Source organism: Saccopteryx bilineata, chromosome 4 (genome assembly GCF_036850765.1).
Source record: "Saccopteryx bilineata isolate mSacBil1 chromosome 4, mSacBil1_pri_phased_curated, whole genome shotgun sequence".
Classification (NCBI taxonomy): domain Eukaryota; kingdom Metazoa; phylum Chordata; class Mammalia; order Chiroptera; family Emballonuridae; genus Saccopteryx; species Saccopteryx bilineata.
In genome coordinates, this window is record NC_089493.1 from 127,650,593 (window position 1) to 127,677,664 (window position 27,072).

The 27,072-nt window shown below is 46.3% G+C and overlaps 1 protein-coding gene, 1 long non-coding RNA gene and 1 pseudogene across 21 annotated transcripts in view; 1 reads left to right on the top strand and 2 right to left on the bottom strand.

The window, feature by feature from the left end:
* The window catches only part of LOC136336384 (uncharacterized), a 29,661-nt gene extending 17,422 nt beyond the window's left edge, over positions 1-12,239 (top strand). The window contains exons 2-3 of the long non-coding RNA XR_010731438.1: positions 11,665-11,824; positions 11,939-12,239. This is a non-coding gene — a long non-coding RNA (uncharacterized lncRNA). The remainder of the gene's footprint in view (positions 1-11,664; positions 11,825-11,938) is intronic.
* Positions 1-25,947, bottom strand: part of PARP6 (poly(ADP-ribose) polymerase family member 6) — a 33,756-nt gene extending 7,809 nt beyond the window's left edge. The window contains exons 1-19 of one of the 20 annotated variants that reach the window (XM_066277993.1): positions 25,810-25,946; positions 24,573-24,649; positions 24,387-24,433; positions 21,685-21,882; positions 20,635-20,712; positions 19,819-19,913; positions 19,328-19,388; positions 19,004-19,094; positions 18,496-18,562; positions 11,566-11,715; positions 9,904-10,114; positions 8,364-8,417; positions 6,847-6,942; positions 5,947-6,039; positions 4,822-4,947; positions 3,577-3,642; positions 2,598-2,665; positions 963-1,011; positions 621-733 (exon numbers count right to left, since the gene is read on the bottom strand). In XM_066277993.1, the coding sequence (XP_066134090.1) occupies positions 621-733; positions 963-1,011; positions 2,598-2,665; positions 3,577-3,642; positions 4,822-4,947; positions 5,947-6,039; positions 6,847-6,942; positions 8,364-8,417; positions 9,904-10,114; positions 11,566-11,715; positions 18,496-18,562; positions 19,004-19,094; positions 19,328-19,388; positions 19,819-19,913; positions 20,635-20,712; positions 21,685-21,687 (1,421 nt within the window). In that variant the 5' untranslated portion in view covers positions 21,688-21,882; positions 24,387-24,433; positions 24,573-24,649; positions 25,810-25,946. Of the gene's footprint in view, positions 1-620; positions 734-962; positions 1,012-2,597; positions 2,666-3,576; positions 3,643-4,821; positions 4,948-5,946; positions 6,040-6,846; positions 6,943-8,363; positions 8,418-9,903; positions 10,115-11,565; positions 11,716-18,495; positions 18,563-19,003; positions 19,095-19,327; positions 19,389-19,818; positions 19,914-20,634; positions 20,713-21,684; positions 21,883-24,386; positions 24,650-25,589; positions 25,790-25,809 lie in introns of those variants that run through there. The other 19 variants (XM_066277992.1, XM_066277997.1, XM_066277996.1 and 16 more) reach the window with 19 other exon arrangements.
* LOC136333977 (small ribosomal subunit protein eS1 pseudogene) lies at positions 15,972-17,398 on the bottom strand (annotated as a pseudogene).
* Positions 25,948-27,072: the final 1,125 nt, after the last annotated feature.

A 27,072-nucleotide genomic window follows, 5' to 3' on the forward strand; every position in this document is an offset into this window, starting at 1 on the left:
TCATTCTCACCCACACAGGACATGGAGGTGGACACATACACCTGGCGGTGGACATGCACATGGGCAGTCACAGGCATGCATGACGTGTGTGTGTGCGTGGCTAACCCCTACATCTTCTAGTCCCATCCTCTTGTCTGTGCTTGAGTTAGTCCCATCCTAAATCCTCAGCTGCTGATCCAGTATTTTCATCAGCCTAGTCACCTATACTTGAAATTAAATTCTCAAAAATCAACAGTTATCAATGAATCCACATATGCCTTCCAGTCTTGAATTCATGTCTGAAAAAAGGGCACCACCATGCACTTCGTATTACCTTTAATATGGCTCTTTCTCTACTAGACCTCCATTGCTGATTTCCTTAAAGTAGATTTCAAATTTAATTTCTCCAATCTGTTTCTTCAATCATCTTTTTATATGTAAATACCATTTCTCCTCAAATGCATCATTAGTGGCATGAGAGTGAAGACCATATCATATGTATCTTTTTTCCTCTATAACACTGGCCACAATCACATTTAATAACTACTGCTGACTGACTGGTTGATGGACACAGGTAACAAACTCATACATCTTGAGTGAACCTGTCACCACCCTACATCATTTGCTGCCCCCCCCCTCACTGGAAGGCAAAAGTGCTGCCGTAGAGCTTCTTGGCGGTCCGGAACCGTGCCTCCTTGGCAGGAGGGCTGCTCAGCAGGAGGAACTGGTGTGAGGTGTGCATGAACTTCAGCTGCTGCCCAGGGTGGGGGTGGGGTCAGAAAAACAAAGCAGAAATGGAGATCAGGGAGGGAAGGGTTGGGGACGCAAAATATATCCGGCTGCAATGACCCCAAATAAGGAAATATGCTTAGGCCCAAAGACAGAGCCAACCAGGCAAGTCTGAGACCATGTGGTTGGCTGGTTGGAGCCCCTCCCTGCCTCTCATTAGAAATGTAGAGTTTAAAGGGAGAAAGGTCACTTACCCTGCTGAGAGGTAGTTTGACAATGTGTGACCTGTTGCTAGAGATGATCCTAGGACAAAAGAGAGAAAAAAAGAACAGGACAGAGTAAGGGCGTGACTCAGTCATCTTCAACAGAGCAGCAGCCTTGCCATGCTCTGGGAGAAAAGCGAGGGCTCTGACTGTGTGAAATGTCCAGGCCGCTATTTAGAGTGTCCCCTGGGTAGTAATGCTTGGAAATAACAACGTAAAAGGAAAGCTAGTTACTGTTAGCTAAACAATGGATGAAAAAGGAGTGAGAGGTGAGCTGCTACCTCTAGGAAGAAAACAAATAGAACAAAAGGAAAAGAACAAGAGGTCAGCTAAAAACACAAGAGGTCGGCCCTGGCCGGTTGGCTCAGCGGTAGAGCGTGGTAGAGCGTCGGCCTGGCGTGTGGGGGACCCGGGTTCGAATCCCGGCCAGGGCACACAGGAGAAGTGCCCATTTGCTTCTCCACCCCCACCCCCTCCTTCCTCTCTGTCTCTCTCTTTCCCTCCCGCCCAAGGCTCCATTGGAGCAAAGATGGCCCGGGCGCTGGGGATGGCTCCTTGGCCTCTGCCCCAGGTGCTAGAGTGGCTCTGGTCGTGGCAGAGTGGCGCCCCCTGGTGGGCAGAGCATCGCCCCTGGTGGGCGTGCCAGGTGGATCCCGGTTGGGCACATGCGAGAGTCTGTCTGTCTCTCCCCGTTTCCAGCTTCAGAAAAATACAAAAAAATAAAAATAAAAATAATAATAAAAATACAAGAGGTCAGGAATTATCCCCACCTGAGCCCAGGGAAAACCTGAAGGCTCTCAGGAATAGGGAAGAACGAACAGAAAGTCACTGCTTGGGTTGCAGAAGAACAGGAAACTCGGATAAACGTCCTGAGAACTCAGGGATAGACTGGGCTGTGTGTGGGCTGAACTCTGAGGGCAGTAGAGAATATAGGCATAAAACTGAGGATCGGCAAAGTTGCGTGACCTACAGTGGAGGTTTGTTTCCGTGCTGCACCGTGCATTGTGGTGCCGCCCTGGCGGACCCATGCCTGGCCTCCCCTCATGCTAATTAGGGAGCATGCTGCACTGAGAAAAGCACTGGTGTCAAAAGTTGACTAAGAAAAGAGGGGAAAGCTATGTCAGAAAAACAGAACCGCAATCAAGGTCAGGGAGGGAGGGTGGAAGCTGAGCAGTGCAGAACAGTCAGAATCTTTGCTAGAAGGGAGTAACAGCAGTGCCTCAAGGCTCTAGACAATCTATGGTAACAGGGAAGACTTCCAAACAGGGAAAGGGAGTTGAAGGGGGTGACACACCTCTCTTGATGCAGAGAAACTTGTTTGAAATGAAGTGTTAATTCCTACATGCAAGGGACACTCAAAAACCCACTGGGAAATAATAAACCCCAAAAGACAGGTTGAGATAGCACAGAATCTATGGGCTCTCTGTAGGACCCGAGTTCTTGTCAAAGCCAGGTGTAGCAATAAAAACGCAGCCATGACATATCCAGCCTGAAGAAAAGCTGGATGTGTCTTCCATGACATATCCAAGAAGAAAGCTGAAGCTGTCTCTCAGAGACGGTGTAGGCACCGTGTCTAACAGCATGTCCCTGTCCCACTTTGGGAAGGATGAACCCTTCTATCCATACCACTGTAGGAGAGGATGGGCCAGGGGATCCAACTTGTCCATCTGCTTCTTGATTTCCAGATATGAGCCCTGTAAGACAATAGCCATAAGGTGAACTTCCAGGAGCAGTAGCAGCCCTCCCACTTTCCACAGACTGACTATCAGGGCCCAGGGCAAGGTTGGCACTGAAGGCCACACAGAGTCAGGAAAAGACGGGGTTCCCACCCACAAGGACCCAGTCAGATTGGGAAGACTTGTAAATAAATATGAAAATGACTGAAGATGCTTACAAACAACATGCAGGTGGGTCTCACTCATCTTACTCAATTCCTACAGTCCTATAAAGTTGCTTATGAATCAAAAAATTAATAAAATCAACGTCCAGAAAGAATAGGCTAAGGAATCCTGCAGTAAAACTTTATATAAAGCAAAGAGTCCTTCTCACAAATAAAGCATCCCTTCTTGGTGTATTTTATGTGCTAACCTGAACTGTGATATGGGATTTGCTGAGAAGAGGCCCACCTGTACATGAGCACAAATGAATGTCTATTCATGCAGAGATTGCAGACGAGGGGTGGGGAAGTCTGGTGAGGGACAGCCTTGAGTCAAAGGATGGTCACTGCTCCATGTGGCTGCCCCACCCCTAGAAGGATAGAAGATGCAGGCCCCTGGGTCTAGTTCCTTACCTTCAAGCCCCCCTCCTCAACCTCCCAACCCTGGGTAGAGGTCTTTCCCTCATTTTGCTAATTCCCTAAGAATCATGGAAAAAACAACATGAACAACCTGTTAAGGAATTAGCAGCAAAGGTAAAGGCTGAGAGACACCTTAGGAGCAAGAAAGAGGAGCAACAGAGCTATCAAACAAAAAAAACAGGAGGGACGACTAAAGAAAACAGTGAGGAATCTGAGTAGCATCTCTAAATCTTTACTCCAGTCCCATGAATTGCAAGCAGAATACAACACTCAAGTGGCACAGGGCAGGGAAGGCCAAGGGCAGAGTACCTGGGTCATCTCCCGGATGGACATCACGCTATCCAGAGCTTTCTGAAGTCGTTCATAATTCTTCTTCTGTGGGAATCAATGGGAAGAGAAAAACCAGAGAAAGATAAGTTGAGGAGAGTAAGATGTAACGAAAAGGAAGATCAGATGTACAATAGCGTAGGCCCCAGGGAAACAGCATGAAATGTCATGGAAAGAACATACATTTAATGTCAGTTCCAGAATCATATGCTGGCTCTCTTACCAGCTGACAGTACTAGGGTTAAGTTACTTAACCTCTTGGAACCCCAATAACCCTGTGAATAAATGAAGATAGAAATCCCCACTACCCTTATACAAATATTCTGAAATGACATCTGTAAAGAGCCTGGTTTAGTATGTGATACAAAGCAATAAGCAAGACTCAGGCACTGTGATGGTAAATTTTGTGGATCATTAACTGTGTCAATCTGACTCGACTATGGCATGCCCAAACACTTGGTCAAAAATTATTTCAGGGTATGTTAAGATGAGATTAGCAGTGGACTGCGTAAGGCACATTGTTCTCTCTAATCTGTGTGGGCCATCCAGTGAAAGCCTTAAGCAGAGTAAAAAGGCCAAGTAACAGGCTCCTGCTGCCAGACTCCTGGAAGCTGGCACCCTGACCTTCTCCTGTCTTTGGACTTGGATTTGGAAACTGCTAGCATTTGGACTGGAACTTAAACTGGCTCTCCCTGAGTATCCAACTTGGAGACTGCTAATCCTGGGACTTCTTAGCCTTTATAACTATATAAGTCAACTCCTTATCATAAATCTCCTATTGGTCATGTTCTCCTGGAGAAATCTAACTAATACAGTACTTTACATATTTTATTCCTCACTTTCATAACAATCTGCAAGGTAGATATTATCCCCTTTTACAGATAAGGAAATTGAGATTCATTAAGGTTCATTAAGGTTAACTGACTTGCTTAACACCACTCTGAGGAACAGCAAAGTCTCAAGTAGAATCCAGGTCTGTCTGGCTCCAAAGTCTCTATTCTTCCCTTTTATGATGTAACTAATAATTCTTCTCCCCTAATTCTGACAAACTCAATTACTTACTCACTAAAACAGGTACAGCTTAGGGTTCAAGAGTTCCTAAGAAACAAATGTTTCATGTCTTCTGATCCTTATTCCAAGGTGCTGCGTAACTACTATAAAATGACAGCCCCAGTCTCCCATTAGCCTTTGCTCCTGTGCCCCGATTTTCTTCTCAAGCAACTATACCTTAGGGTTAAAGGCCAGAGTCTTGGGATCAGTGGGGTCCACCACAGAGGGATAAGGCTCAAAGATGATGCTTTTTCTAGGGGACTCCAAAGCTGCCCTACACATGGCCACCAGCAGATCCACCACCTTCAGGGAAGAGAGAGAAAGGGTTCAGCGGAAGCTAAATGATTCTCAGTGCCGGAAGTCACACAGTATCCAGGACAGGTCTACCTTTTGGAGTCTCAGCATTTCTCTCTGCTCCTCTTTTTAAAAGAAAATATGTTCATGGTTTTTTCATAACACAATATAAACTCATAAAAATTAAAGTATCCATGACTGAAAAAGTGATTAGCCTGACCAGGCGGTGGCGCAGTAGATAGAGCGCTGGACTGGGACGCGGAGAACCCAGGTTTAAAACCTCGAGGTCACCAGTTTGAGCACGGGCTCATCTGGCTTGGTATGGGTTCACCAGCTTGAGCACAGGGTTGCTGGCTTGAGCATGGGATCATACACATGACCCCATGGTCACTGGCTTGAAGCCCAATGTCACCACTGGCTTGAGCCCAAGGTCTGTGGCTTGAAGCCCAAGGTCGCTGGCTTGAGCAAGGGGTCACTCGCTCTGCTGTAGCCCCCTGGTCAAAGCACATATGAGAAAGCAACCAGTGAACTAAGATGCCACAACAAAGAATTGATGCTCTCATCTCTCTTCCTTCTTGTCTGTCTGTCCCTATCTGTTCCTCTCTTTGTCTATGTCAAAAAAAAAAGTGATTAAAGAAAAGGTAAAATTCATTTTTATCTGCCCCCAAACAAAGCTCATTCCTCACAGGTGAACTATTAAATTTGACGTATTACCTTCCAGATATTTTCCCTATGGAAATTGTTACTGTGTTATACAGGCTATTTAAAAAGCAGAACTGTACTATATATACTGTTGTTTTCTAACCATAAATAATAGCTATAGAGTATTTCCACTGTAAGAACATACTATAATTTCTTTAACTGGACAGCCTATAGATGGAGTTGTATCCATTTCTTTACTGTGTACTATGAACAATACTATCGTGAGCATTCTTACATATGAAAGCATTTCTGGAGGTTATGTTCCAAAGAGTGCAATCACCAGGCCCCCCGCAGTCTCCCCCATACCTCTGCTCCGGTGGCCACCTCCTCTGCAGCTCCGGACATGACCCCCAGCGTGTAGAAGGAGAAGACGCACAACTCACGAGTACAGACAGCTGGCTGCATGAATACATTAAGCACAGGGGTGGTGGGGGAAGTGTAGTAAAAAGGTGTTGCAGGGGAAAGGGACAATTCTGACCTCAGACAACTTTAGAGTGAGATAGGGATTTGGGGCCCTCTGTGTCAGGAGAACACTGTAAATAAGTGAAGTCTTAACTTACTCATGGTTTGAGAATAACGCTGTCTCCTCCACGAAGTCTTCCAACCCTCCTAAGGAGTTAGAGCTCTCTTTTGAGCTTCACATCACCGTTCATATCTCTTCTATACACAGATAGTGAAGTGTCTGTCTACTAACCTAGATTTGGAGTCCCTAAGGACAGCATCATATCCAATCATCATGGTCAATATCTGATTCCTATTTTTAAATGATGGGTGGGGATTATTCTTCAAAAATATATATCCTCGGCCTGACCTGTGGTGGCGCAGTGGATTAAGTGTCAACCTGGAAATGCTGAGGTCGTCATTCGAAACCCTGGGCTTGCCTGGTCAAGGCACATATGGGAGTTGATGCTTCTAGCTCCTCCCCCCCCTTCTCTCTCTCTGTCTCTCCTCTCTCTCTCTCTGTCTCTCCCTCTCCTCTCTAAAATGAATAAATAAATAAAAAAAAAACCTCCTCATCTTTCCTACTAGGATTGCTGACATTTGTTTTCTGAGAAAAACAATTATTTCTAGAGACTCACGGAGTAAGGACAGAATTCTACCTTTACCTTACAGCCAAAAAGAAAGGAATAAATGAGAGATGAGGAGTGAAGGGGTCTTGGCTCAGGGACCAAGGAAGAGAGTCACAGAGGAGGGTTGTGCTCACACCTTGAGCATGGACCCATTCTGGAAGACGTGCTGCTCATCACACACCACACAGTACTCATTCAGCGTTGGAATCCTCTGCTCTGCATACTTCATGATCTGGGGAGAGAGGAGAGTCTACTAAGTCTTCTGGAAGTACAGGAACAGATATGGGAACTAATTTGAGTTTCTTTTCCAGCTACTCTCTTCCCTCCCAACCCTGTGCCTAGAATAGAAGCTCTTCCTGGGCCCTGCACTTAGACTGATGGCCTGACTCTATAGCTAAGACTGTAGTTGAAGAGTAAAAATACAACCAGCCATGGTAGAAGACCTGGGTTGACAGTACCCTCTTTGCTACTTAATACCACATATAACTTAAGCAAGTCAATTAACCTAGGCCTTGGTTTCTTTATTTATAAAGTGGAACATTATTCACCTTATATAGGCATTAGGAATAATGAGATGATTTCTGTGAAAGTATTTTTAAATATTGACAGGTATTAATCAAACTATTAGCATCAGTTGTAGCAATTAGATTGTCCCTTGGGGACCAGTGAGCATTTAGTCCATGATCAGATGGCAGGGAGCCTGAGAAGTCATTTCACTACCCAGAACAGCCAGCCTAGCTGCTGGTCACAACCACAGACCAACTCTGCGCTGGGAAGAAAACAAATGCAGACTTCACGCAGGAATATCCTCAAGTATTTTTTAAAACATTATGTCTTAACATGGTACACTTTGTGTATAAATCAAATTGTTTCTATTTCACATACTTTGGGGCTGGTAAAGGGTCGTGCAGGGCTTTTATTCATTCAGATTTATTGCATGCCTACTATGTACCCAGTTCAGTGAAAAGTCTTCCTGATTATGCAGTAATATAAAAGCTTGTCTTCTCAAGTCTCTGCTCCAATAGGGGAGACGTGGTATGTATACAAATTAACTACAATTCAAGGTAGCACATGGTACGTGACACTTAGATGCCACAGAAAACAAAAAGCATCATGAGAGCTGAGAGAGAGGAGACATCACTTTCAGCTCATTAATGTAACTGGAGTAATGAAGATGAGACAGAAAAGGTGACACTGAGTCTTGACTGCCATCAGCAGCTACTGGGAAGAAATCCAGTGAAGGAAATGACACAAAGGGAACAGGGAGGCGAAGTGAGAGCATGTCTAGGGAATGAAAAGGTTAAAGGGAAGAAATGACCCATAGTGACTGAGCAGTGAAAAAGGTCCACGAGAAACTGAAGACCACCTGAGCAAGGATGCTGGGATCATTAGGACATTAGTGTTAAAGTTTGCAAAGCATGGTTGGCAGTCAATCATTAAGTGGTCTGTAAACAGTTCCCAGTAATGTGTGCTTCAAGGATGGGAGCTATGCCTTCTTTTCTCCTACCTACCTAACACATAGTATAGTTCTGGGAACAGATAAACTCAGGAAATAAACTATTTAACTGACTAAGGAGCTAGGAGATGTTAGGGGATCAGATGAGTCAGATAACAGGGGAAAGGCTTTGGAATGAAAATATGGACTTGACTTACCTGGACAAGGAATCCATATTCCAGAGTGGGGATGTTTTTGCAGTGACCACTGACCTGGGAAGAGTAAGACAGACAGACCCCATGAGCCTCCTATAAAACTGGTACCCAGACAGAACTCATTCATGCCTGTCACCTAGGACTCTCATCAAGTAGCTAAGCCTTCACTCTAATCGGCCTGAGTAATTCCAAAGTAGGAGAGACCTTTGGACATTTCTCCAAAGGTTCTTGGAAAGAGCTCACTTATCCTTAACCTTCTTCAAGATAGGTGAAATAGAGCCCTGGCTGGATCAATCAGTTGGTTAGAGTGTCGTCCCAAAACACCAAGGTTGCGGATTCAATCCGGTCCGGGTACATATGGGAAGCAACCAATGATCGCACAACTAAGTGGAACAACAAATGAATGTTTCTCTCTCTAAAATCAATCAATCAATAAATTTTTTTTTTAAATAGGTGGAATAGGTTAGTCAAGCAGCTGATTATCTCAAGTCTTAACCATAACCTAATAAAACCATATGTGACATTTCACTGGGATGTCCAGGCCACACTGTGCTTCATGGCCTGTCAGGGAAGCTTGCCAAACAGCTTAGATATAAGTTTCCAGAGATTAAAAATGTGTTCCAGCCCTGGCTGGTTGGCTCAGTGGTAGAGCGTCGGCCTGGCATGCAGGAGTCCCAGGTTTGATTCCCGGCCAGGGCACACAGGAGAAGCGCCCATCTGCTTCTTCACCCCTCCCCCTCTCCTTCCTCTCTGTCTCTCTCTTCCCCTCTCGCAGCCAGGGCTCCATTGGAGCAAAGGTGGCCCGGGCACTGGGGGTAGTAGCTCTATGGCCTCTGCCTCAGGCGCTAGAATGGCTCTGGTTGCAAAAGAGCATCGCCCCCTGGTGGGCATGTCGGGTGGATCCCGGTTGGGCACATGTGGGAGTCTGTCTGACTGCCTCCCCGTTTCCAACTTCAGAAAAATACAAAAAAAAAAATGTATTCCAGTCTGACCAGATGGTGGTGCAGTGGATAGAGTGTTGGACTGGGAGGCAGAGGACCCAGGTTTGAAATCCTGAGGTGGCTGGCTTGAGTGCGGGCTCATCTGGCTTGAGCAGGGGCTCACCAGCTTGAGCGCAGGGTTGCTAGCTTGAGTGTAGGATCATGGACATGAACCCATGGTGACTGGCTTGAGCCCCAAAGGTCGCTGGCTTGAGCAAGGGGTCACTCGCTCTGCTGTAGCCCCCCAGTCAAGGCACATATGAGAAAGCAATCAACTAAGGTGCCCCAATGAAGAATTGATGCTTCTCATCTCTCTCCCTTCCTGTCAGTCTGTCTCTATCTGTCCCTCTCTCTGTCACTAAATACATAAATAAAAATAGTCTCTGGAAGCCATTTGTTTTGGCTTCTATCTTAAAAAAAAAAAGTGTTCCATTCCACCCACGAAACATGCCCAGGTTTGATTTATGATGCCTGGAAAACCATACTCCCATCCCAGTTTGAGAAGCTATACTCCCACAATCCTCCCTCCCAACACCCAATTCAGACCCTCCCAGCTCATGTACCAAAGGAGAGGTCCGTGCTGGGGGAGGGAAGCCCACGTGCTGGGGGCACAGGAGACCTGCCTGGGGGCTGGGAGGGTAGCCAAACACTTCCACTTTGGGGTTCTTCATAGTGCAAGAGATGGAACGGTTCATGAGGCGCCCAACCCGAAGCTCTGGTACAGCAAGTTTGCCTTTCAGCATGGAGTCCTGTATAATAGGGAAACTGGGAGACCTGGAGAGATAGGAGAAGTGACAAAACTAGGATTCAGTATGAGCCTCAAAAAAGTCTGGAGACAAGGGGGTCAAAGGCCAGGATGAGTGAAGTGACCTAAGCCAAAGAAGAACATATGCAGAAAGTTCTATTAAATCTGAACACTCTTAACACAAATAAGTGGATCACACATCTGAATTTATTTTTATGTCATTATCTGTGTGTTTCTGATTGGAACATAGAGGATAGAGGCCAAGCCTATGTCATTCTACGGCATCTAGGCCAGGTATGATCCCTTGGAGAGGATGCCTGTTTCATTTACTCTGTGTGTGTGTGTATTTACATACATAGGATTAAGTGCTAAACACTGTATGAGGCAAGAAGCAGTTTCATCTCAAAGAGCCTGATGCCTGACTGTCAACAACAGTACCTGGGAAACTACAAATCTGGGTCTATATTTGCCTTTGGGAAAATCAGAAAGCACAGGTGGGGCCTATTTTATGTATTAGATAACTGAGTTCATAGATAATAGATCAGAGTAGCCTTACATAAGAGTAAGGAGTTGGTGCCTGTTCTCTAACTCTGCCTCCTTAGTATAGGGCAGGGATCTCAAACTCGGGCCCGCGGGCCGCATGCAGCCCGCCCACCAATTTTGTGCGGCCCGCAGACTGGCCCGAAGACTAATCCATGAAGTTTGATTAGTCTGCGGGCTGCACAAAATTGGTGGGCGGGCTGCATGCGGCCCGCGGGCGGCAAGTTTGAGACCCCTGGTATAGAGAATAAAGATGAAGGTCAAACAAAGGAAAGATGGAGAGATTAGCATACATTTCTCCAAATACATACCATAAGTTAGGTATTGTGCTTTAATTTTTTTTTTTTTTTTTTGTATTTTTCTGAAGCTGGATACGGGGAGGCAGTCAGACAGACTCCCGCATGCGCTCAACTGGGATCCACCCAGCATGCCCACCAGGGGGCGATGCTCTGCCCACCTGGGGCGTCGCCCTGTTACAACCAGAGCCACTCTAGCGCCTGAGGCAGAGGCCACAGAGCCATCCTCAGCACCCTCGCCAACTTTGCTCCAATGGAGCCTTGGCTGTGGGAGGGGAAGAGAGAGACAGAGAGGAAGAAGAGGGGGAGGGGTAGAGAAGCAGATGGGCGCTTCTCCTGTGTTCCCTGGCCGGGAATCGAACCTGGGACTCCTGCACGCCAGGCCGACGCTCTACCACTGAGCCAACCGGCCAGGGCCTGGTATTGTGCTTTATATAAAGGATGAGGTATAAAAACTGGGGTGAGCAGTAAAAGGACTGGATCACAGAGGGGGACTGGATCGCAGAGGTACTTTTAGTAGTTAAAGGTACAGAATTTGAAGGACCCAAGGAGAAGACCGCATAGATAAATTCAGGTAATCAAAAAGGGGGACTTAGATAAGAATAAGGTGATTAGAAAGGATCAGCTCCTGGGGGAGCACTTACTTGGGGATGGGTGAGAAGATGCTGAGGCCAGCTCGGAACTTCTTGATAGTACCAGTTGCCTTGAACCAACTCTGCCTTTTCTCTTGCTGGGTCTTCAAGAAATCGTTGCTGAGATGTTTCCATTGTTGGGATGTGAACATACACAAGATCCTAAGGAATTGAAGAAAACAGGCTTCGGTAAGCTCAGGCAGAGGACCAGGTCTAGAAAGAGGACTCTGAAAGGCAACTAACCTAAAATGCAGATCCAGGGACTGCAAAGGTACTTGTGGTGGGGCAATGTGTCTGAACCCCGCTCCCCCACATAACCTTACCTAAGCACATGAAAAGATACTGTCCTAAAGTTCCTCTTTCTTTCTTTTCTTTTTTTTGACAGAGACAGAAAGAGGGAGACAGACAGGAAGAGAGAGAGATGAGAAGCATCAGTTCCTCATTGCAGCACCATATTTGTTCATTGACTGCTTTCTTATATGTGCCTTGATGGGGGCTGGCGGGGGGCTAAAGCAGAGTGAGTGACCCCTTGCTCAAGCCAGCAACCTTGGGTTCAAGCCAGCAACCTTTGGGCTCAACCCAGTGATCCTGCGCTCAAGCTGGCGACCTTGGGGATTTGAACCTGGGTCCTCTGCGTCCAATGCTCCATCCACTGTGCCACTGCCTGGTCAGGCCTAAAGTAGCTCTTTTTTTTTTTTTTTTTTTTTTTTTTAGAGAGGAGAGAGACAGACAGAGAGAGAGAAGGGGGGGGGGGGAGGAGCTGGAAGCATCAACTCCCATATGTGCCTTGACCAGGCAAGCCCAGGGTTTCAAACCGGCGACCTCAGCATTTCCAGGTCGACGCTTTATCCACTGCGCCACCACAGGTCAGGCCTCTAAAGTAGCTCTTTATTCTAGGGGGTAACTACACACTCCCAATGCTTAGTTTAAAGGACAAAAAAATGGCCCTGGCCGGTTGGCTCAGTGGTAGAGCGTCGGCCTGGCGTGCAGAAGTCCTGGGTTCGATTCCCGGCCAGGGCACACAGGAGAAGCGCCCATCTGCTTCTCACCCCTCCCCCTCTCCTTCCTCTCTGTCTCTCTCTTCCCCTCCCGCAGCTGAGGCTCCACTGGAGCAAAGATTGCCCGGGCGCTGGGGATGGCTCCTCGGCCTCTGCCCCAGGCGCTAGAGTGGCTCTGGTTGCAACAGAGCGACGCCCTGGAGGGGCAGAGCATTGCCCCTTGGTGGGCAGAGCGTCGCCCCCTGGTGGGCGTGCCAGGTGGATCCCGGTCGGGTGCATGCGGGAGTCTGTCTTACTGTCTCTCCCCGTTTCCGGCTTCAGAAAAATACAGGGAAAAAAATAAAAAATAAAAAAAATAAAGGACAAAGAAAATATTCTGAGATGCTTTGCCAGTAGAGAAAGATCTCAAAGGTGAGCCTTCCAAAGTTGGGAACCTTGGAGTTTACTGCCAACAATGACTATATACTGAGACTGAAACAAAAGGAATGGGAAAGAGGTGAGTACCACCCTCTGCCTTGAAAATAGTGAAGAAAAGCCCTAGTGACATGAGAGGTACTGATATTGTTAGATGAAATATTGCATCTTCAAATTTATAGTTTCCAACTTGAGCTGGGCCCTCAAATAGTCTTGGCAACTCTTTCATTTGTCCTTGATTAGTTCTCTCTAGCATTACTCTAAGCCAGCAATTTTTAACTGGTGTGCTGCAGAATTTATTTTAAATATTTTATCTATTGATTTTACAGAGAGAGGAAAGGGATGGAAGGTGAGGAATATCAACTCATGGTTGCTTCATTTCAGTTGTTCATTGATTGTCATATGTGCCTTGACTAGGTAGCCCAGGGTTTTGAACCGGTGGCCTAAGCAATTCCAATGCTCTATCCACTGTGCCATTGTAGCCCAGGCTGTGCTGCAGAATTTTTAAAACATGCAATACCTGACTATTTAGTCAGGGGCACTGACCCTGCCTTTTCTCTTCAATTGTCAAGTAAAAAAGTAAAAACAGGCAACAAAACAATGGCTGTCTGGTGTGAATGAATCAATATTATGCCCATTTTTTTCTGTAAAATTGGGGAAAAATATATTTTTGGGTGTGTCGTGGAATTTTAGTAGTTTGTGTGCCACGAGATGGAAAACGTTGAAAATCACTGTTCTAAACTATTATCCTAAATCCTTATCACCGCCTTTAAGAAACTAACTTCACCTACAACCAAATATTTCTTTCTTCTAAACAGAGAAAACTAAAGCCATCAGATATCAGCTCTCTTAATTTTTTTAAATTTCTTTTTAAATTAATTAATTAATTTAGACAATTAAATTTAACAGGGTGATATTGGTCAATCAGAGTACATAGATTTAGAGAAAACATCTCCAGATCATTTGGACAGTCGATTATGTTGTACACCCATCACCCAAAGTCAGATCATCTTCTGTCACCCTATATTTTATTTCTCTTTAAGCCCTTCCCCTTCCCCCCACACCTCTACCTCTCCTCCCTTCTCCTCCCCCTGGTAACCACTGCACTTTTATCTATGTCCATGAGTCTGGATTTTGTGTCCTGCCTATGTATCGAATTATACAGTTCTTGGCTTTTCTGTTTTACTTATTTCACTCAGTATAATGTTATCAAGGTCCATCCATGTTGTTGTAAATGATACTATGTCATCATTTCTTATGGCTGAGTAGTATTTTAGTTTCTATTTACTGATTTTAGCAAGTGACAGAGAGAGCAAGAGCAAGACAGGAACATTGATCTGCTTTTGTGTGTGCCCTGACCAGGGATAGAGCCGTCAACCTCTGTGCTTCCAGACGATGCTCCAACCAACCCAGCTATCCGGCCAGGGCAGCTCTCAATTTTCCCACTCTACTACCTATTTCTATTTCCATTCCCTTACCTCAATGCCTCCATTCTCTGGAGACAAGGAAACCCTCCTATGACAGGTCACTTTCTCTACTTGTGCTCTAGATCTCAGCTCCTTCCTGTCTCTTTGGTTAGAGACCTTGATTCATCAATTGTGCCCTTTCCTTTCAGTTCCTTCCCCAAAGTCTACAGAAAGTTTCAAGTTTCTGCCTCTCAGTCTAGCTACCTCTCCCTGGTCTCTCCTATCCTCATCCAAATTTCTCAATCCATACTTATTGTTTCTACTTCATTGCCAACCCCTTACTTCTCAACAGAGTCTGCCTTTACCACTCTACCACAATTTTTTTTAACAGGGACAGAGAGAAAGTCAGAGAGAGGGACAGACAGACAGGAACGGAGAGAGATGAGAAGCATCAATCTTCAGTTTTTCGTTGAGACACCTTAGTTGTTCATTGATTGCTTTCTCATATGTGCCTTGACCGTGGGCCTTCAGCAGACTGAGTAACCCCTTGCTCGAGCCAGCAACCTTGGGTCCAAGCTGGTGAGCTTTTTGCTCAAACCAGATGAGCCCGCACTCAAGCTGGTGACCTTGGGGTCTCGAACCTGGGTCCTTGGCATCCCAGTCCGACGCTCTATCCACTGCACCACCGCCCAGTCAGGCTCCACAATTGCTTTTACCTTGATGCTAAAGCCAACAGAACCACCTATGTTCTCCTCTTGCTTAGCCTCTCTGGCACCTGGCCTTCCTTAAAGAAACTCTCCTCCCTGCCTTCTGGAACACCATTCTCCTCCCATCGTTCCCAAGTTCTCTGAGCTGCCTCCAGTGTTTCTTCCTCTTCTGCTTACCCTGCTAATTTCTCAGGCACTTTGTCTGGGTGTTCTGCCCTTGATTTTTTCACTTCATCAAGCTCTCCTTCAGCCATCTCAAATTCTACACTGGTTATAGTTTTTACCCATTCCTTGATACGTACCTTCAACCCTAACCTCTCCTGTAAGTGCTAAATCTACACATCTAACTATCTATTAAGCATCTCCACTGAAATATCCCAAGGTTACCTTTAATAAACATATTTAAAATGGAACTAATTACCTATCCTCAGTCCACAAACCTGTTCCTCTTCTAAATCCCTCTTTAAATTGGTGATATTACAATTTACCTAGACACCTGGAGTGGAAACCTAGGAATAACTTTCCACTATTCCTTGGCTTATGACCATATACAACAGGGGTAGTCAACCTTTTTATACCTACCGCCCACTTTTGTATCTCTGTTAGTAGTAAAATTTTCTAACCGCCCACCGGTTCCACAGTAATGGTGATTTATAAAGTAGGGAAGTAACTTTACTTTATAAAATTTATAAAGCAGAGTTACAGCAAGTTAAAGCATATAATAATAATTACTTACCAAGTACTTTATGTCAGATTTTCACTAAGTTTGGCAGAATAAATCTTTATAAAACAACTTACTATAGTTAAATCTATCTTTGTATTTATACTTTGGTTGCTCTGCTACCACCCACCATGAAAGCTGGAATGCCCACTAGTGGGCAGTAGGGACCAGGCTGACTACCAGTGATATACAACATACCTAAATCAAACTTCAAGTCTTATTATAAATTTTTTAAAATATCACAAATAGGACTTCTTATTTGTCACCATTGAATGTCTGAATTGTAAACAGATCCATGGGCTGGGGGCTCATACACTTCAGCACCTGTCTCATCCCCAGCAGCTTTTCCAGAACTGCTCCCCTCACCGTGAAGCTCCATGAGGTCTCTCAACTCACACTGGGGCTTTCTCAGCATTTTGACTTTTCTAACAAAGACATCGTGGAGTGGATAAATCGGTTGGCAAGGCTGTTCTATGACTTTTCCAATGCTACTAGAATCAATTTATTGACCACTTCTCTTAACTCATTTGTCTGCACCTCGTAGGTCACGATTTCCGTCATCTTCCAGATTTGGTGGACCAATGATGCTGAGCATAAGAGGTCCTCCGAATCTGTCTCATTTTTTAGTAAAACCAACAGAACAGACAAAGTAAATAATTATCAGTAGCCCTGACATCAACAGGATCTTTAAGCATGGTCTGTAATTTTTTGACTATGGAGCACATTTTATCACAGGTAAGATCCATGCCATGGAAATCAGTCAGGCAGTTTTTTCCTGAACATCCCCAGTAATTAGCTTGAATTCTCCAAATGCAACTTCATCATTCCGCAGATCAGCTAGGTTCACTTCAAAAATACAACCCTTGAGCCCTAGCCAGGTAGCTCAGTTGGTTAGAGCATCCTGATACACCAAGGTTGCAGGTTCCATTCCCGGTCAGGGCACATACAAGAATCAACAAGTGAATGCATAAGTAAGTGGAACAACAAATTAATGTTTCTCTTGCTATTTCTCTCCCTTTCCCTTTCTCTCTAAAAATCAATTAAAAAACAAAAACAAAAAAAACAAGGCCCTTGAGACCATCAGATGCAATTTTGTTCCTTGATTTTTTGTGACTAGAGTGTTTCCAACAGCTCTTATATTGAGCACAGCTGGACCTTTCACATCACACTGATCTTCCTTAGGAAACAGATCAACCACTTTCCTTCTGGCTCCCTTTCTGCTGCCTTCCATAAGGCATCTGTTCTTGCAGATGGCCACGGTGCTGCTCACAGAGCCAAAAGGCAAGTCTTATGATATTACAGCTCATAAATCTCTCCAGTCTATCTTTCATCTCTGTTCTTACCTAGTCACACTTTGGTTCAGCCCTCATCATCTAATGTCTGTGCTTCTACAGAATCTTCCAACTAAACTATATAGTTGTCTCATCCCCTTCCTATCTATCTTGCACAATGCTAACAGGATACTGTTTTTAAAGCTAAACCCACCATGTCCTTTCTTTGCCTGAAACCCTTCAATACTCTCACAGCCTACAATATAAAAAGCCCAAGATCCTCTCTGATTTGGACCCCTTCCTACATCCTGGCTTCAGTTCCTACCATGTTTGCCTTGCATTTTACTGCAATATTTAACTGCCTGAAGCTTCCTACATGTATGCTGCTTCGTATCACTATGCCCTAGCAATGTTACTCACTTTAGAGTCTGTCTACATAAGCAACTCTTGCCTATCCTTGAAAACCATTCATCATCTCCCTCTCATTCAGTCACTCAGAGCCCTCTACCTGCCATCGGACTGACTCACTCCTTCTTCTGTGTTCTCTCTAAAACTTAAATATTCACTCGACTTAGAATATATATATCCAGGCCCTGGCCGGTTGGCTCAGCGGTAGAGCGTCGGCCTGGCATGCGGTGGACCCGGGTTCGATTCCCGGCCAGGGCACATAGGAGAAGCGCCCATTTGCTCTCCACCCCCCCCTCCTTCCTCTCTGTCTCTCTCTTCCCCTCCCACAGCCAAGGCTCCATTGGAGCAAAGATGGCCCAGGCGCTGAGGATGGCTCCTTGGCCTCTGCCCCAGGTGCTAGAGTGGTTCTGGTTGTGGCAGAGCGACGCCCCGGAGGGGCAGAGCATCACCCCCTGATGGGCAGAGCGTCGCCCCTGGTGGGTGTGCTGGGTGGATCCCGGTCGGGCGCATGCGGGAGTCTGTCTGACTGTCTCTCCCCGTTTCCAGCTTCAGAAAAATACAAAAAATAAAAAAGAAAAAGAATATATATCCATTGGACTCTATTTGGAACTCACTGAGGGTAGACTCTGTGGCTTTCCCCTTGTAGACCAAACACCTAACAAGGTGCTCAATACATTCAATAAACTAAAACTGTCTGAGCTCCTAGGCCCCACTTGGAGAAAACTAAGAGAAAATGGGAAATGCACGGCTCTAAATCCAGGGTCATACTTTTCCTTAAATATTAACTAGTAATGAACCTATCTTTTTACCTTCATGATGTTTCGATGCCAGACACCCCAGAACCACAGGCTCCTCTGCCTAACCATAAACTTGGCTCCCCAAATTTATTTTAGTCTTTCTTGGGCATATCTCAAAAACACATTTTTGGAAGAAAACTATTCCACTGAAGGATGAACAAATATTTCATCTGCCTGTCCATCCATATATGTCCATAACCAGAAAGATCAAAGTTCTTACTTTTTCAGCTGAAGACCCAGACCAAACCCTTCCTTATTCGATGGCTGGAAAACCTCAATTGATGGTTCTGCAAAGAGAAGAAAAAGCTTCTAGTATATTCATGTCTCTATCCCACTGGAAGTCCAAAGACATAGTCCAGTGGACCAGCTTCCTCAGATTCTAAAAGTACTCTAAACAATAGTGGTGGGGAAGGAAAACATTTGCAGCAAAGGGTAGATTCTGGGGGCTGACTTTATTATCCTCAACTTCTATGAGGAAGTGGAGGGGAAGGGGAGGGATAAATACCTTCTGGGAATCATCAAAGAAAACAATATTTTAACCAAGAAGGATTTGAGGGGGTTGCTATCAGGTGACAGGGAATGAGGACACTAGTGAGAGGAAACAAAATCCTCTACCAATGGCCTGCAGATTATGCCCAAAGGCCTGTTCCTAGTTTTTCTCTGTCTCAATTAATTTAGGACTTTGGATTAGCTCAGAGAATACACTTGGCCAAAGTCACTGCCTTTACCTGGTCCATCAAGGTACTGAGAAAGAGAAAATCGCAGTCTCAGCACAATAGGTTCTGTCCGGAGGACCTTCCAGGCTGTAGAGACTTCCTCCTAAAAGAGTAAGGGAAACAGTTTCCAGGTTAGTGGCAGGAAGAAATGAACTTGAAGTTTCCCTGTACGACACACATGCACAGAACAGTAAACACCACTGTCTGGGGATGATCTGAAGACAGGGATGGAGAATATGTGCTCCAGATACAGGACTCAGGAACTAGACTCCCGGCCTACACAGCAGACCCACAAGTCCAGCCAGACATGTTTTGTCAGGTGCTAGAACCACTTACATCGAGGAAGCTGATGTTGATGTGGAGGTCAATGTCCACGTCATCGATAGTTCCATACTCTCTATAGAGATACAGGCAACCACAGGTGAGGCTCATTAAGGGAGAAAGAAGGGAACAGAGACTGAGGTGGAGGGAGAACTGAGCCTGGGCCAGGGAAAAGGGAATGGTTGAAGGCAGCTCTGAACCTAGGCTCTTAGCTACAGCCTTGAGCTACCTAATAATCAGTGCCTTCTCCAGGCCAGGAGCCTTTCTTACCTTTAAGATGAAACTAACAGTCTAGAGAGGTGTAGAATAAAAGGAAATTTCTAAGAAAAGTGACTATACTTCCCTACTTACTCCTGTCAGCCCAGCTTAAGTACTCTGAGCAACTCTACTACTAAGCTCATAATTTATCAGTGTCTACAGATCCCCGATCACACCATAAAAGAAAACCCCTCTAGCCCTTTAACAGCTCAGAAGTGGCTTGCTTCCCTGCCACCCTGGAGTCCCACCTGATGGATACAGAGTTCTCACTGTAGATCTCCTTCACGGCTTCAATGTCTGCATCAAGCTGTGAGTGTCGATATAGGTCGGCTGCACAGCTCCCCTGAGTCAGCAGCAAAAACAGTAGGGAGTGGGGAGGAACACAATGGTAAAGAGAGAGGTGAAAAATAAAAAGATGAAGAAACACCAAGAACAGAAAAATCAAACAGCAGCATTACATATAAGCAAAAAGCTGTGTATATGAAGGGGCTCTTGGTGGCAGCCCTAGCTGAGGATGTCATCAACACACCAGTCTCCCTCCATCACCACCCTAACAAGTTTCAACAGGCCAACTGCAGGTTTTGCTAAAGGAGTTCACATCCTTAAGTCTCAGCTTTTCCTCTCAGACCTTGACCAGAATACTTAGGTGTGCCTACTAGGAGAACTCAGAACAGACTGAAAAGTACAGAATTTAATTTAGATCAATTCTATCTGGAGTCTAACATTCCTGCTCAGGCTCATGCCTTGAGTTGTCATGGCATTAAGCAATCATTGGCAGGGTAATTTTTACAAAATGATTGAAATGATCCCACTGGTTAGTGAGGGGAGAGTCAGAAAATAATTCTTTCCAAATAAGAACATATGGGTAGCCTCCATGTATAGAGGATATAGTCTACCCTGGGAAAGGTATGAGTCCCAGGAGAGAGGAAAGATGTATTAGCTTTGATAACGATCAGGCCACACCAACATTATATCTCTGGTCCAGAATAACCTCTTTCACTCTTGAAGTATCCAGAGGGAAGCCCATTTAGACCACCCATGGATCTTAGGGGTGGTAATCTCACCTGAACTCCATAGAGAAATTCCTCTGATTCATTATCTCCCTCTGAATCATCATCATTCCAAAACTGGCCTTTGATGTCCTAGTAATGAGAAATAAAGATACAACCTTGTGCTGATCTGTTACCTTATACAACAGAGTGGGGTGACAGGGTGGAAAATAGGAAATAGACCCCCACAAAGAATGGAAGAAGGTCCCATTCTTGGGAATAGCAAAACTGAGTCCCAAATCCCTTTATCCCCTTCACTTTATCCTTTAGGACAGGGGTTGGGAAACTTTTTGGCTGAGAGAGCCATGAACACCACATATTTTAAAATGTAATTCCGTGAGAGCCACACTATGACCCATGTACGTTATGCATTATCCAATAAAAATTTGGTGTTGTCCCAGAGGACAGCTGTGATTGGCTCCAGCCACCTCCAACCATGAACATGAGTGGTAGGAAATGAATGGCTTGTAATACATGAGAATGTTTTATATTTTTAATGTTATTATCTTTCTTATTAAAGATTTGTCTGCGAGCCAGATGCAGCCATCAAAAGAGTCACATCTGGCTCCCGAGCCATAGGTTCCCGACCCCTGCTTTAGGAGCATCTGAGTCTCACCCTGAATCAGTCACATCCATGAACTAGCTATGATTTAGTGGGATAAAGAAAAACAGTAGGGAATTTGGGCCTTCTTAAATGTCAGATATGATTGAGGGTCTGGTAGCTAGAGAAGAGAGGGACACAGAATTCAATGTCAAGGTTGGTTACTAGGCATATCTAGGTTCTAGTATAAGCTAGCCTCTTCTAGGATCATCTAGGGACCCAAGGTAGCTCCAAATCATACCTAACCTCTTGTCTATTCATTCTCTGTCCCTTTCGTTCCCCAGAAAACTCACCTAAACACACACTAAGTAATTGTTTCTATGCTCCTTCTCCTTTCCTTAACTTCAAAGAGCCACTCCACCTTCCAAAAGGGTGGGAGGGAAAACACAGGAAAAGATGAGTTTGTATTTTGACCCATCTACCCCATGGATGATCAGTTGCAGAGGTGGGCAGTTGGTCCTCACCATTGGGTCAGTAGGTCACACACACTCCCAGGTCAGTGCTAGGCAGCACCCCTCCATACCACCAGCTGAACCCAGGTCAACGAGATGGGCATTTAGGAGGCCACAAAGGGAGACGGGGATGGGGATGCTATCAGGGGCTGACTGGAGATCTGCTGGGGATGGCAGGCTCTGCTGTTGTGGTGGTAACAAGTCACTGTCCTGTGGAAAGTAGACAACAACCGGTTTCACCACCACTTAAAAGCTGGTGGTGTATACACAAGCACACGTTTATGGATACACTTTTATTATACATATGTACAGACACTTGTACATAAAGAGACATATTTGCATGCATGTACACATAATTTTTTAAAGATAATGGACCCTGTAAAAACAAAAGATGCTACTCTTTCTTAAACTGGGGAACTTGGATTGGAGCAAGTCCCTGCTCTAGCTCATAACGCCTTATGAACCCCGAAGCCAGAAGTGGTGGCAGGACCAGACGCTTATACTACTCTATCACTTCAGTACATTGGGAACATTCTTCACAGTATCAACTTCCATCAGAATCAGATGCTTTTGGGAGTTTTTACTCCTAATTACTTCTCCAAGTTGAGTCATATCTCTTATTAACATCAGTATCACTAGAAGCCTTTATATGACAATCATAGCTAACAAACTTAAAAAGTCCTCAAAACACAGAACACCCTCTGGTAGACACAGCCTGAGCTGTTATGGCCAAAACAATACCCTGGACTCATCTTGGAACCTACTCCCCAAATAAAAGTGCAGTAATGATCCCAATATTTCTCTGAAACACACGAACCTCCTAGTCCTTTCAAAAAAGTGAGAACCACTGTTCTAGACCTTCCTGGCTCTGCATATATTCAGTCTCACCAACTCCAACCTTGAACAGAGGAATTATTGGTCTCTAATATAATTCTTTTCAACATTAGGTTTCCACTTGTGGTTTTTGAGTGGGTTTTGTGGACCAGCAGCATCAGTACCACTAGGGAAGTTGTTAAAAATGCAAATCAGTCTGACCTGTGGTGGCACAGTGGATAAAGCGTCGACCTGGAAATGCTGAGGTCGCTGGTTCGAAACCCTGGGCTTGCCTGGTCAAGGCACATATGGGAGATGATGCTTCCAGCTCCTCCCCCCTTCTCTCTCTCTGTCTCTCTGTCTCTCTCTCACCCTCTCTCTCTCCTCTCTAAAAATAAATTTAAAAAAAATTAAAAAAAACCCAAACAATTATAAAAATGCAAATCAAGGACTCCTACTGATACCTACTGAATGAGAAACTCCAGAGATGGGGTTCCAGTAATCTGTGTTTTAGCAAGCCCTCCAAGTTATTCTAATGCATAATATTTGAGAACCACTGTTCTAACTCCTTGCATGTTCCAACAGCCTGTGGTCTTTTCCTCAGATATCAACTCAACCCAGGATGGGAACACAGACACAATGGCAGGGCAAACAGCAGAGCAGTCCCCCAGCCAACAGTGCTACCCAACACATCAAAAACAGGATGCAAAAGGAAACTGGGAGTGATGTTCTCAGAGGTGAAATAGCCTGATTTTTTGCTTTAAAATACTAGTACTCCAGCACCAAAAAGGGAGGAGGAACAGATGAAATAGATATGGCAAAATGCCAATTATGAATGAAGCTGGGTGACTGGCACATGAGGGTTTCTTGTACTCTTAACAGTTGGAAAAATTCGTAATAGATAATTTTTTGAAAATCAGAGACCAGCCCTGGCTAGTTGGCTCAGTAGTAGAGCATCAGCCCAGTGTGTGGAAGTCCCAGGTTTGATTCCCAGCCAGGGCACACAAGAGAAGCGCCCATCTGCTTCTCCACCCTTCCCCTCTCCTTTCTATCTCTCTTCCCCTCCCACAGCCAAGGCTTCACTGGAGCAAAGTTGGCCTGGGCGCTGAGGACGGCTCCATGGCCTCTGCCTCAGGTGCTAAAATGGCTCCGGTTGCAATAGAGCAATGCCCAGATGGACAGAGCATCGCCCCCTAGTGGGCATGCTGGGTGGATCCCAGTCAGGTGCATGCAGGAGTTTGTCTCTCTGTCTTCCTGCTTCTCACTTCAGAAAAATACAAAAAAAAAAAATAATAATAAAAAATAATAATTTAAAAAAAAATCAGAGACTACTCTTAGACTCTTCCACGGGTTCCCCCTAAAACAGCAATTCTAAATGCAAACAGGAAGATCATCCCAAGATTCCACAACTGCCTCCTTGTTATTCTTCAAACATACCAAGTGTATTCCCATCAAAGTACCTTTGTTCCTGCTGTTCCCCCTTCTGGGAAAGCTTTTTACCCAGATATCCACATGACTTGATCCTTCCTTCACTCTTTCACTCTCTGCTAAGGTCACCTTGACCACCCTATATAAAACAGCAACTCCCCAATACACATGCTAGCAGTCTATCCCCCTTCCCTGCTTCATCTTGTTTCACAGCACTTATCACGCTCTGACATACACAATGTTCGTTCATTGTGGTTATTTCCAAACAGAAAGTAAGATCTCAGGTGGCTTAGACTTTGACTGTTTTCGCTGCCTCTACTGCCAGTCTCTCAACAGGTATTTGTCAAATGAATAAATGAATGACCTTTCTGTTGGATACCTATGCCAAAAGGCCAATACATAAAGCACCTAAATGCACTTACACATAGACAAAACCATTAAAAAACGATCTTAAAAAGCAAGACTCCATTCACCTTCAAGAGCAGCTGAGAACCAGAATATGAAGGTCTAGGGGCTGGGTCTGTGAGATGTGACAATAAACAGTCAGGTGCTAATCTGGATGACTACCACAGAGGAACAAGGAAAGAGGCACTAATGTCCAGCCGTGCTGTCTTGGGCTGGGTGGTAGGGCGAGGACAGAGGAGGCCAGAAGTACCAACTTTCTCCAAGTCTTTGCCACTGTAGGAGTCAAGAAACACTCAGCCTGTCTCCAAGGGCCGCTGCTGCTTGGTTTCTGCTGTTGACACAAGAAGAAGATAGTTCAGAAAGAATTCTCCCTGTCCAGGAAAGAGACTACCGCTGTTCTCACATCAGGTTGTTTCGGTGAAGGTGCTCCCACCTTCCACGGTTAATGCTCACTCCTCTTAAGAAATGGAGAACTGATGTAAAAGGTGAAGATTACGAAAATGGGGGTGGGGAATTCATAACATTCCCAGAATCACAGACACTTTTGAAGAATAAACCTGCAAGATGTCCTATTTGCGTTACACACGGAACACTCCGGATGTAGGGAAGCCAAGCGCCTCCCTCCGGAGGAACCGGGCCTTACCCCACATTTGACAGCCCCTAACTACATCCGGTTTCTATGGAATGTGGTTTTGAGTCATTGAAAGCGTTCTTAAATGAATTCAGAAAGACTGGCCTTATCTAAACCAGGTAAAGAGAGGCCTCTCTGGACAGCAGCTGGGCCCGCCCCGAGCTGTGCCCAGTACCCAGGGAAGGACGTCGCTCGGTTCCGGGTCCGCGTGGACCCAGGCAGCGCACACCACGGCTTAGGAACTTGACCAGGGACAGGCCAAACGGGACAGCCCCCAGTCTGGGTCCCAGAGGTCCAGCTCGGCTCACAGGGGCTCCTCGGGGTAACAACTTTGCACCCAGGCAAGGGTCTCAACGTTCACGATGCGGGTCTGACTCTCCGCCATGTGGTCGTGGGGACGGAGGCTCCTCCGCTTCTCCCGCGGAAGACGAGCCCACCGAACAAAGAGTGCGGGAAGGATCCCCGGAGGGCGACTCGCGCAGGGCGACTCTTGCAGGCCAGCCTCGTGGGCGGCGAAGACGGAGCCTGCCCGCAAACACAGCGGCCTCCCGCGCTCCCAAGACAGGCCCCGCGGCCTCCCCTGCGGGAGCAACGGGAGCGCTTCTCTGGTCTGCTCGGGGGACCCCGGAGACACCCACACCTGCTTCCCGAGGAGGACGCCCTGTGCCGGACCTGTGCCGCCCACCGCCTGGCCTGCAGCGACGCCCGTAAGGCCCGGGAGGGCTCCTCGGAGCCCCGGGTCCGAGCCCCTCACTTCATGCACCACGAGCGGCGGGGCGGGCCCCCACCCTTCACGCGGCCCGGCCGCCCCGCCCCTCCCCGTGGCAGGCGCTTCGCAGGCCAGCCTCCTGAGTACTCACGGCGACCCCGGGCCGCGCGCGGCCGCCGCTGAGGGGACGAGCGGCCCGGGACGCCCCGGGACGCCCCGTGGGGGGTGGAGCGGCAGAGCAAGGGGCGGGGGCAGGCAGGCGGGCGAGGTCGCTCTTCCCCACGCCCAGTCGTTCCGTCACGGGCGCGCTGAGCAACTCTGCGCAGGCGCACGCGGCGCTAGTTATGGTCACGTGGCCCGCACCGGGCCAACCACCGCGCGGCTTGTCCCTGGGCGCGCCGCCGCTCCGGACTCCAGGTTCGGGGCGCTTGCGTGGTGCTGGCGGCTTGGGTGGGTGGTGGGGAGCGGCGTGCGATCATTGGGGGGCCGCTGCGCGGTGAAGCGGAGCGGCTACGTGGAGGAGCAAGAGGGGCTCTGCGGTGCGCAAGGGCCTTGCAGAAGAGGCGTTGGGGTGTGTCGCCCCCAGCGGTTCGGCGGAATGAACGGGGAGCCCAGTCCTGGCGTTGGGAGGGAAACAGCCTGGCAGATGGAGACTGAGGGGCCGGGCTGAGTCCAGGAGTCCCTCGTGTGTAGTAGGGTCACACGCCTCAGGGATTCTTAATTCTTAGGTTTAATACATTTACTCTCCTGGCAGTTGCGATGTACTGAAGAAGCATTCTGACCTCTATTCATACAGCGGGATTGTGAACAAAAAGGCGGAACAAGTTCAGGGGCTACTTGGCGGACCTGGCAAATTCAGTGACCAAAAGGAACCAAGCAGGATGGTCAGATCATAAACTCGAAACAGGTCGTGGCAGGTCAATCTTTACCTTAAATGAGCCCTGTCCATTTTCCTTGTGAGTCTAGGATAACATACCTTTGAAAGGTCCGAGTACTTTTCCAGAGTCCCTAAGAGGCCGGAAGCTGGCCAGATCACAGGGGACCGTGAAATTCCTCATGGTTATCTTGTCTGCATATCATCACTATTCCCTGTAAATGTTTTTTTTTTCCAATTATAGTTGACGTACTTTATTATATTAGTTTCAGGTGTACACCCCAGCGATTAGATATTAACGTAACTAAGTGATCATCTCAATAAATCTCGCACCCTTCTGACACTATACACTACAGTTATTAGAATATTATTGACTCTGTTTCCTATGTTGTTCTTTACATCCCTGTATTCTGTAACAATCAATTTGTACTTTTTTTTTTTCTTTTTTCTTTTTTTAATTAAGAGAGCAATGGAAACAGAGAGACTCTGGCATGGGCCCCTGCTGGGATCCACCTGGCAAGCTACTCATGGGGTAATGCT